The sequence below is a fragment of the Nicotiana sylvestris genome, chromosome 1, assembly GCF_000393655.2.
Source record: "Nicotiana sylvestris chromosome 1, ASM39365v2, whole genome shotgun sequence".
In the NCBI taxonomy this organism is placed as follows: Eukaryota; Viridiplantae; Streptophyta; class Magnoliopsida; order Solanales; family Solanaceae; genus Nicotiana; species Nicotiana sylvestris.
This window is the reverse complement of record NC_091057.1, coordinates 43,100,857-43,112,802: the sequence shown is the minus strand read 5'-3', so window position 1 is coordinate 43,112,802 and position 11,946 is coordinate 43,100,857. Positions and strand designations below refer to the sequence as shown.

The 11,946-nt window shown below is 36.5% G+C and overlaps 2 protein-coding genes across 2 annotated transcripts; both read right to left on the bottom strand.

The window, feature by feature from the left end:
* Nucleotides 1-8,813: 8,813 nt before the first annotated feature.
* LOC138869461 (uncharacterized) lies at nt 8,814-9,221 on the bottom strand. The gene has a single exon (XM_070147082.1). The coding sequence runs from the start codon at nt 9,219-9,221 to the stop codon at nt 8,814-8,816; it is 408 nt and encodes a 135-aa protein (XP_070003183.1).
* Nucleotides 9,222-10,622: 1,401 nt separating this feature from the next.
* On the bottom strand, nt 10,623-11,414 carry LOC138869451 (uncharacterized). Its single transcript, XM_070147072.1, has one exon. The coding sequence runs from the start codon at nt 11,412-11,414 to the stop codon at nt 10,623-10,625; it is 792 nt and encodes a 263-aa protein (XP_070003173.1).
* Nucleotides 11,415-11,946: the final 532 nt, after the last annotated feature.

Here is an 11,946-nt window from a genome sequence, read left to right as displayed (position 1 = left end):
AAGAGATTGTACACCGCGTTCGCGACCAGGACATCATGTTCACGATGACGGAAAACTGGACCAAGCGAAGTTGTGCTTCGCGAACGCGAGGGTCCTTCCGCGTTCGCAAAGAAGGAAATACCTGGGCAGAATGTTTAAGTTCAAAATCGAGGGTTTAGCCATTTTTGGTGAAAACTAAAGCTTGGGAGCTCGGATTTGAGCGAGGTTTTGAGGGATTTTAGAGATACCAATTGGATAATGATTCTTAACTCCTTTTTGCTTGTAACCCATTAATCTAAACATAAATTCATCATTTAATTTCGAAATTTGTATGAAAATTGGGGGAAAGTTCTTAGACCAAAAATTCGAGTTTTGATTGGGGATTTGACATTGGATTTGGATAATTTTTGTATGGTTAGACTCATGAGAGTATGAGAATACTGAAAATGTAAATTTTACCCGATTTCGAGACGTGGGCCCGAGGGGCGTTTTGGTCACTTTTACCTAGTTTTGCGTATTAGCTTATAATTTGTTTGTAGAATGAATTACTTGGAGTGTTATTTATATTATGCAATTGAATTAAATAAATTTGGGTCATTTCAAGAACGTGGTTTCAGGTTGATTTTGAGCCGGTTCGAGGTAAGTGACTTGCCTAACCTTGTGTGGGGAAAACTCCCCTTAAGATTTGGTATGCCTTGTATGTGAGGTGACGAGTGCGTGCTTGTGCTAATTGTTGAAAAATCTGTTTTTTTTTAAGAAATTTTAATTGTGTTTCTTTTTCCTGTTTATACTACTTGCAATTTGAGCCTGCTGTTAGCTTAGGAAAGCATGTCTAATTGACTTAATTGTTTTACTTGCTCAAACTGCCTTATTTGGATTACGTGCAGCATACTAGGCTAGAAATACCTGTTTTACCTTGGTATGAAATTTAATTGAACTGTGTATTCTTGTTGTTGTTGTTGTGTGTTTACTTTGGGACTACGGGACAGTATCTCGGGAGATCCCCCTGTATGTTTACTTTAGGACTACGGAACGGTATTCCGGGAGATCCCCCACACATTTATTTGGGAAGTGTTAGATTGAGATTCTTGTACTGTTAGGTGTCAGGCGACATCTTAAACACTATTTCATATTGTTATTTGGATTTTATATTATTTTCTTTCTGCAAATTATTTTTTTCCGCATTTTTTAGGCTTACCTAGTCGTAGAGACTAGGTACCGTCACGATAGTTCACGGAGGGCGAACTGGGTCGTGATAGCTTTGCGTGTGTACCCATATTAATGAATATAACTTTTTTTAAAATTATGTAAATATTATTAGATATTTATGTAACGTAAAAGTTAAATATTCTTTTTTTGAAAATAATAGATATTTTTGTATTTAGCTAGCTCAATAGATGATGAAATCATGTCCATGAAGTTTTCAAATATCTTATTGTGATCTATGAGGACTTATGCGAAAATCTTATAAAAATTATTGTTATGTGATTAATACTAAAACAAAATACGAAAATATTTTTTCACGATTCTTAGATTGAATCTTTTGGTCTTTTAGAATTTGAGAATGAAAAGATTGGCCTTGACTTCCTAAATATTAATAATGAAAATATAAAATTTTAAAAATTGACTAATGTTGAGTTCATATTTTGCGACAAATAACTTTAAATATGAAGAATATAGGGAGTTGTCCTTCATCGAAATAGATTCAAAAAAGAATAATAATGAAGGACAACTCATTTAGAATATATTTTAAAAGAAAAAATAATTACTGATAATTCCTTAAGAATACATTTGTAATTAGAATTAATAAGCACAAAATTTTGAATATTACTTAAACATTATTAAAAATATATTTTGAGTTATAAAATAAAAATTTTAAAAATATTTAAGTTTCTAAAAAATGTTTATCCAATTTAACTAACTCAGTAAAAAGTAGATAAGTTTTCAAGTGAATTACAGGCCTCTAGCTAATAAAAATGTCACCGAAGTACTTGAAAATGATGCAAGATTTTATAAAAAAAAATATATTACTATCGAACTAAATTACAATTAGGGGCTCTCAGCTTTTTGTTGTTCCTTTTTTTCTCCCAAAATTAACTTTTTATTAGCTATAATATATTGCTAAAAAATAACAATAACATTAACTGTTCAATTTAGTTTGTTTGCAAAGTATGATAGATTCATAGTTATAGCTAAAGATTGAGAGTTTATGACAGACGGGTTGTAAAGTCTTTTTATACTTTGTAAACATTACTTGATGAGTAAAATTCTTTTACTTACCAAAACGAATATTAATTGTAAGAAGAAAAAAAAAAGTTAAAAAACATTCCACCACCTATACATCACGTTATTTCCAATATCTAAAAAGTTAGATTTTTTAGTAAGGTTTTAATTAATTTCAACCTAAATATTAGAATTTCTTACTTAATTCCATAAGGAAAGATATAACAATCAAACTTTTAGTTGATTTTATTGTCCTAGATATTAGGAAAATATAATAATTTAAATTATAAATTTGTCCAATATAATATTTATTTTTAAAAGGTATAAAAGACGAACAATATTTCGTTAAGGATATAGATACTATGACTTAACACCAACAAAGAGGGAAGACGACGAAAGAATCTTCCATTTTGTACGGTACGAAGGATGTGTGAAAATAATTTGTCGTTGTAAAAGGATCCTTTCAGTAAATGTAATTAAAGTTCATTGATCAAAACTTTTTCTTTAATTAGTTACAAAAAAAGGATATTCTGTTTACGTTAATTTGTTGAATATTAAGTTCACGGTAAATAAATAATTTACTTTATTTATTTGATGTAAAGAAAATATCCATCTCTACTTTTTAATACCTCTTATTTTAGAAATTACATCGAATTATGTTATGCCTTCCATATCATTTTATGTAATGCTACAAAATCAAATAATTTTATTAACTAAAACCTTTGAAAATGTTATAAATATATTATATTATGGATGTTCATTTAGTACTCCGTTGTAAATAAGCTTCCTGAAGAAGCTTATCCATATGGGACTCCACCGTAAATATGTTTATCTATTTATGTACTCTATTGGAAATAAGTTTCCTGAAGAAGCTTATCACTTCGATACCCGGTTATGAATAAATATTACCCCCGGTAGAAGATTATTCATACCGGGTATAATAAGCTTATCCTTTCAGTACCCAATTATGGATAAACATTATCCCCGGTAGAAGATTATCCATACCGGGTATAATAAGCTTATCCTTTCAGTACCCAGTTATGAATAAACATTACCCCCGGTAGAAAATTATCCATATCGGGTATAATAAGTTTATCCTTTCAGTACTCCGTTATGGATAAACATTGCTCTCAATAGAAGATTATCCATATCTGGTATAGTAACAACTTACACAACAGCTTCATTTCTTCTATAAATAGAAGAGATTTCAGTTCATTATGTACATCAGTTTGAATCGAATAATATATCAGTTTCTCTCTATACTTGTCTTTACTTTATAGTCTTTATTTTATAACACGTTATCAGCACGAGACTCTGCCATCTCGAGCAAATATTTTGAGAGTATCTAAGGTAAGAACTTTCTTTTAATAAATAATGTCAAATCTTTCTAAACTTGAATTTGTAGCCCTGGATATATCGGGCAAAAGCTACATGTCTTGGGTGCTTGATGCTGAAATTCATCTTGATGCGATGGGTCTGGCAGATACCATCAAAGACAAAAATCAGGCATCAAACCAAGACCGTGCCAAAGCAATGATATTCCTACTCCATCACCTTGATGAGGGCCTGAAAATGGAATATCTTACTGTTAAAGATCCAGTCATACTGTGGAATAATTTGAAAGATAGATATGAGCACCTGAAGATGGTCGTTCTTCCACAGGCACGATATGATTGACTCATCTAAGGCTACAAGATTTTAAATCTATCAGTGGGTATAATTCTGCTATGTTCAGAATTATTTCCCAATTGAAGTTATGTGGTGATAATATTGCTGATCATGATATGTTGAAGAAAACTTTCACCATTTTTCATGCCTCGAATATGCTCCTGCAGCAGCAATATCGAGAGATGGGATTTAAAAAGTATTCTAAACTTATCTCACATCTTCTTATAGCCGAGCAACATAATAGGCTATTAATGAAAAATCATGAAAGCAGACCTAATGGTTCTTGTCCATTCCCTGAAGTGAATGAGACGAACTTCCACCAGGCTAAACGTGGAAAAGGTCGTGGCCCCAGTCATGGTCGTGGTCGGGAAAGAAACTCTAATCATGATAATAATAATGCACCAAAGAACACTCCTCACCACCAACAGTGGAAAAGGAAGGAACAAAAGCATGAAGCGGTGCAAACACTAAATGCAGAAAATGCATGCTATAGATGTGGAGAAAAAGGGCACTGGTCACGTACCTGTCGTACGCCAAAGCACCTGGTTGAGCTTTATCAAGCCTCCCTAAAGAAGACAGAGAAAAATGGTGAAGCAAATTTTATTTCTGAAGATAATTTAGACTTCATGCATTTGGATGTAACTTATTACCTTGCACTCCCAGAAAGAGAAACAAGTCATGTAATCGGTGGTGAATCTGTAGAAATGTAAATATTTTATTTTTTGTTATTTGTAATAGATAGTATGGTTATGTAATTGTTGTACATAAAGAAATATTATGATTTGATAATGATGTTTACTATAATATATCTTGTTTATGTCATTTTGAAGAATATGGATAACATTATTAGATCAACTTAAACTCTAGCAGAGTTTGCAAGGAATATACAACCACAAGAAGTGGTTAAATTTCATATATCTCATTGTAATTATATTTTGTTAACTACCAGAAGTGGTATATGCCTATGATCACCAGAAGTGATAATTTAGGCTTTCTATGATTACAATTGAAGATAAGCTACATAAATATTCTCTATATTAAATGCACGTCTCGATTTGCTCCTGAAGTAGTAAATATTTTAAAAGAAGTTGAGGCATCACAATTTGATGTGATTAATGCGCATTCAGATAATTATGTTTGATTTCCTGAAGGATGAGAACTTTTGATAATACCATTCCCTGAAGTGAATGTGACAATACTAATAAGTCGAGTAAATATGAACGCGCTATTGATGTGAATACATTACAATTCACCTCCAGAAGAGTTAATATAATTGAGAGAATATATACTCAATATTTCGTATTTTAAATTTGCTCTTGAAGAAGTAACACAATTGAAATTGCCTCCTGAAGTGGAAAAATATTATGAAGAGGAGTTTTCGTGTGCTTAAACAATTGTTTTACATTGTTTATTTGATTGTGATTTTCTCTCATAACACCAGCAGTGTCTGAGCAATATTTTATAGTACAAACTGTATCAACAACTCCTGAAGAGCTAAATGTTTGCCTAAAGAATACATGACACCACTAGTGCCAGATAAATATTAGATTGTGGATAATAAATGAAGGCTCTCGAAGAGCTTATATACAAATATGTCATTCATATTATATGATTATGGTCAAAACATATGTTGTAGTAAACCTAAAGTTTACTAATACAAATGGTTATCATATTGAGACTACAAATGATTGAAAGATTGATAATCTTCATGTTTCCACAATCATAGGGGGTAAAATAATATGTATGTGAGAAGTTACCCCCCTTATTCTTTAATTTGTACTATATCATGTCTCACAGTAAACCAGAAGTTTACTAAAGCAAAACTTTATGCCATAGTAAACCAGAAGTTTACTAAGAGATAGCACATGACATGATAAACTTGAAGTTTTCATTTGCCATTTTTAAATGAGCTATTTGAGAATTCAGATAATCATATACTAAAGAACTAGAAGATTCTTCAGGAATTCTCATGTGTTGCTTGTTCTCATAATGAATTGATTATACCAGCTAAAGTTGGGACTAAGACCCCTGATTCTGAAATATATAAAAGGTGAATATGGGCCCGTTCACCTATCATGTGAACCACTTATAGGTGCATATATGAGATGGTTACATGTGTAATTATTGTCAACCTGCAGTTTGGCATTTGGAATTGCTTTTCTCGATTAAGAGCATAATTTTCAGATTATGAAATCAAGACAGTTCATCTTGATAATGCTGGTTTATATCCAAGCTGGTTTAGCATATTTCAGCTACAAATGCTCCTATTAAAATTAAAGTCCCTGAAGGATAGAGTTTACTGTACGCATGAAGCGTGGTAGACCAATCGGTTCCAAAGGTAACAATCCTTGAAAAATAGTAGGAGCTAATGATCAAAATGATCATAATGAGGAGGAAATAAGCTCTAGAAGAGCCCACGACATAACATTTCATGAAACTCCCGAAAAAGTTCAGGTACCTGAAAATAAAGAAAGTGATGAGATCTCCACAAGTTATGTCGCTTCGGAACTGACACAAAATGATCGTCGACGATATATTTAATACAATATAGTGCACAATATTGTAAAAGATTGTGAGGATCGGACTAGCAGTCCAGACACTTGAAGATGTCATACCATTTAGATACAAGTCTTAACCTATATGACTTATTTGGCTAAATCTATATGAAGATCCTTGAAGGATTGAAAATGCCCGAAGCATATAATTCAAAGTCTTGAGAAATGTACTCGATCAAATTATAAAGATCTTTGTACGGTTTAAAGCAATCTGTGCGCGTGTGGTATAATCGCCTCAGTAAATATTTGCTGAAAGAAAGTTACATAAATTATGTTATTTGTCCATGTATTTTTATAAAGAAAATGTCATCAAAATTTGTTACACTTGCTGTTTATGTTGGTGACATAAATCTTATTGGAACTCCGGAAGAGCTTCAAGAGGGTCTTAAAAATACTTTTACATGGACAAAGTGTACCCATTAAGTACACCAATGAATATTCAATCACTTGAAGTGAATAAGGATCCGTTCCAACCTCTAGAAGAGGATGAGGAGCTCCTTGGTCCTGAAATACTCTATCTCGGTGTAGATGGTGCACTTATTTATCTTGCTAATGCTAACAAAAGTGGTGCAGATCGTATTGGTAATGCAGATGCAGGTTATTTATCCGATACCCATAAAGCTCGATTTCAAACCGGCAAGCAGGGAGTGCATATGATTGAGATCAGTGATTCATTCGAGAAACATGTGGGTTGGAATGTGATAAAAGACCCACAATATTATACGGAGACAATGTTTCATGCATAGCACTATTAAAGGGAGGATTTATAAAAGGAGATAGAACGAAGAACATTTCACCAGAATTATTCTACATACATGATCTTCAGGAAAATTGTGACATTGATGTGCATCAAATTAGTTCAAGTGACAATCCAACAGATTGTCTTTACCAACATCAATTTTTGAGAATATGGTATACAAGATTGGAATGCGGAGACTCAAATATTTGAAATAAGGTTTTCTTCAGGGGGAGTAAAATGCGCGCTGTACACTTTTTCCCTTACTAAGGTTTTTCCTTATAAGGTTTTTAATGAGGCAGCCAACAATGCGTATTACTAAATATGTGTACTCTTTTTCCTTCACTAGGATTTTTTCCCACGTAGTTTTTCCTAGTACGGTTTTAATGAGGCACATTATCTTTTAATGAACATCCGGGGAGTGTTATAAATATATTATATTATGGATGTTCATTTAGTACTCCATTGTAAATAAGCTTCCTGAAGAAGCTTATCCATGTGGGACTCCACCGTAAATATGTTTATCTATTTAAGTACTCTATTGGAAATAAGCTTCCTGAAGAAGCTTATCACTTCGATACCCGGTTATGGATAAACATTACCCCCGGTAAAAGATTATCCATACCAGGTATAATAAGCTTATCCTTTCAGTACTCAGTTATAGATAAACATTACCCCCGATAGAAGATTATCCATACCGGGTATAATAAGCTTATCCTTTCAGTACCCAGTTATGGATAAATATTATCCCTGGTAGAAGATTATCCATACCGGATATAATAAGCTTATCCTTTCAGTACCTAGTTATGGATAAACATTACCCCCGGTAGAAGATTATTCATATCGGGTATAATAAGTTTATCCTTTCAGTACTCCGTTATGGATAAACATTGCTCTCAGTAGAAGATTATCCATATCTGGTATAGTAACAGCTTACACAACAACTTCCTTTCTTCTATAAATAGAAGAGATTTCAGTTCATTATGTACATCAGTTTGAATCGAATAATATATCAGTTTCTCTCTATACTTGTCTTTACTTTATAGTCTTTATTTTATAACAGAAAACAAATTATTAAAATATTTAAATATAAAATATTGTAATTTATAGTATTTTAATGTATTTTTTGTTAAGTACGAGGAACGAGCAAAGAGTAAACATATTTTATTTACAAATAGGAACACGCACATATATGTGCTAGGAAAGAAAATGTTACGATCTATCGACATTTTGTGCAACTTAACATACAAAATTATCTATCATTAGATGGACGAGATTAGTGGGAACATGTTGTATATATACAATAACAACAACAACAACCCAGTGAAATCCAACTAATAGGGTCTGGGGAGGGTAGTGTGTACGCAGATCTTACCCATACCTCGAAGGGGTAGAGAGACTGTTTCCGAAAGACCCTCGGCTCAATAGTACGAAAGGACAAAAGCATAGAATATTAGTATCGCCACAGAAATAATACGAAAAGAAAAAAAATGAACATGAAATTCAGAAGAAAGCTGCAAAAAAAAGCGATAGCTATTAAATACGTCATGCACTGAAATAGTAAGACACAACAATGTCACTAGCTATCTTAGGTAAAAACCCTATCAGACTAGTCTCGCAAAGGTATAAGTAAGGCAAGACTCAACTACCTTCTAGCCTACAACCTTAATACTCGACCTCCACAACTTCCTATCAAGTGTCATGTCCTCAGAAATTTGAAGCCTTGCCATATCATGTCTGATCACCTCTCCCCAATACTTCTTAGGCCGCCCTCTACCTCTTCTATTCCCCTCCACTTCTAGCCGCTCGCACCTCCTTACCGGAACATCTGGACTTCTCCTCTGAACATGCCCAAACCATCTGAGCCTCGCTTCCCACATCTTGTCCTCAATGGGAGCCACGTGTACCTTCTCCCGAATATCATCATTCCTAATCTTATCCATCCTAGTGTGTCCGCACATCCACCTCAGCATCCTCATTTCTGCTACTCTCATCTTTTGGGTATTTGAATTCTTAACAGGCCAACACTCAGCCCCATACATCATTGCCGGTCTAACCATCGCTTTATAGAACTTACCTTAGAAAATCGGTGACACTCTCTTGTCACACAAGACTCCAGATGCTAACCTCCACTTCATCCATCGTATCCCAATACGATGTGTGACATCCTCGTCTATCTCCCCTCTCCCCCGGATAATCGACCCAAGGTACTTGAAGCTTCCTCTATTTGGGATGATCTGTGATTCAAGCCTCACATCCACGTCCACTTCTCCCGGCTCAGCGCTGAACTTACACTCCAAGTATTCCATCTTTGTCCTGCTCATCTTGAAACCCTTAGACTCAAGAGCTTGTCTCCAAACCTCTAGCCTCTCATTAAGACTGGCTCACGACTCATCAATCAGAACTATGTCATCGGCGAATAGCATGCACCATGGCACCTCCCCTTGAATATGGTGCGTTAACGTGTCCATCACCAAGGCGAATAAGAACGGACTGAGTGCAGAACCTTGGTGTAACCCCATTACAACCGGAAAATGTTCAGAGTCTCCTCCTACTGTCCTAACCTGAGTTTTAGCCCTATCATACATATCCTTGATCGCCATAATGTACGGTACTGACACACCTTTTGCCTCCAAGCATCTCCAGAGAACTTCTCTAGGAACCTTGTCATATGCTTTCTCCAGGTCAATAAATACCATGTGCAGATCCTTCTTCCTCTCTCTATACATTTCCACCAACCTCCGAACAAGGTGTATAGCTTCTGTAGTCGAATGACCCGACATGAATCCGAACTGGTTGTCGGATATAGACACTGCCTTCCTCACCCTTGCTTCAACCACCCTCTCCCATACTTTCATGGTATGGCTCAGTAATTTGATACCCCTATAGTTGTTACAACTCTGGATATTACCTTTATTCTTATACAATGGAACTACCGTACTCCACCTCCACTCCTCTGGCATCCTCTTCGCCTTAAAAATAACATTGAACAACCCAGTCAACCACTCCAAACCTGCTCTCCCCACGCTCTTCCAAAATTGCACCAGAATCTCGTCTGGCCCGGTCGCTCTACCCCTACTCATCTTACGCACAACTTCTATGACCTCATCAACCTTGATACACCCGCAATACCCAGAGTCACGGTGACTCTCAGAATGTTCCAATTCGTCTAGTACAATATCCCGATCCCCTTCTTCATTCAGAAGTTTATGAAAATAAATCTGCCATCTTCTCTTAATCTGCACATCCTCCATCAAAACTCTACCATCTTCATCCTTGATGCATCTCACTTGGTCCAAATCCCGAGCCTTCCTCTCTCTCAGCTTAGCCAACCGGAATAACTTTTTCTCCCCGCCTTTTTTCCCTAGTTCCTCATACATACGACCATAAGCCGTAGTTTTAGCCTTCGTGACCTCCATCTTAGCTTCCTTCCTAGCTACCCTATACATTTTTATGCATGCTCACCTTTCCTTCTCACCTATGCTCCCCACTAACTTTAGGTACGCCGCCGTCTTCGCTTCCACTTTACCTTGGACCACTTCATTCCACCACCAGTCTCCTTTGTGCCCATCAGAGATGCCCGTCGAGACCCCTAACACCTCTCTCGCAGCCTCCTTTATACATTCGGATGTCGCTGACCACATAGTGCTTGCGTCGCCACTGCTCCTCCAAGCTCCCATAGCCGACAACCGCCCCTCCAACTCTTGGGCTTTATCCTTAGTTAAGGCTCCCCACATGATCCTCAGTCTTCCTCGAGCAGACCTTTTTCTCTTCTTTAACATAATACCAATGTCCATCACTAATAACCTATGCGGTGTCACGAGTATCTCATCCGGAATCACCTTGCAATCCTTCCACAACCCTCCATCACACCTCCTGAGGAGGAGATAGTCAATATGAGTCTTTGCCATCGCATTTTGAAAAGTAACCAAATGCGCCTCTCTCTTCGGGAAGCTAGAGTTCGCAATCACCAACCCAAAAGCCTTAGCGAAGTCCAAAAGTGAGGTACCGCATCCATTCCTCTCCCCAAAACCGAAGCCTCCATGCACCTCGCCATAACCACCTATGGTCGACCCAATATGACCATTGAAATCCCCTCCTATGAATAGCTGCTCAGCAGGCGGAACGTGGTGCACAATCTCATCTAACCCCTCCCAAAAGCGTTGTTTAACCTCCTCATCTAGACCCGCATGAGGCGCATAGGCGCTAACGATGTTTATGGTGCACTCTCTGACCACCAACTTAATACTCATTAATCTATCATTCACTTGTCTAACGTCAGCCACAGACTCTCTAAGTTCCTTATCCACCAAGATACCCACTCCATTCTTACCTCTTTGGACTCCTGAGTACCAAAGCTTATACCCATCCGCGTCCTTCGCCCTCGACCCTACCCACCTTGTCTCCTGGACACACGCTATATTGATCCTCCTCTTTTGGAGGATATTTGCCAGTTCTATAGACTTACCCGTCAATGTACCTACGTTCCATTACCCAATTCTCAATCTATAGACACCCTTGTTCCCTTTACCTCCCTTGCTTCCCCACCCATCCCCTAACCCCTGCCCTGCCTCCTGCCCCACCCCCTGTTCCCCCCGAGGACATGACCTCACTCGACCATCCCAGACCATAGCCACAAATACCTATGACAGACTAAGGGGAATCACTAACACACACAAGGCAACAGACCAAAATAGAAGAAGATAAGTTGCAACTGTAGGCACACTAATACGTTGAATATACTAATACAAACTAAGATGGCACTAATTTAACTAACACAACAAC

Bases quoted from the DNA above. Each gene is read 5' to 3' on its own strand.
- LOC138869461 (XM_070147082.1), bottom strand. From the start codon at position 9,221: ATGGTTAGACCGGCAATGATGTATGGGGCTGAGTGTTGGCCTGTTAAG.
- LOC138869451 (XM_070147072.1), bottom strand. From the start codon at position 11,414: ATGAGTATTAAGTTGGTGGTCAGAGAGTGCACCATAAACATCGTTAGC.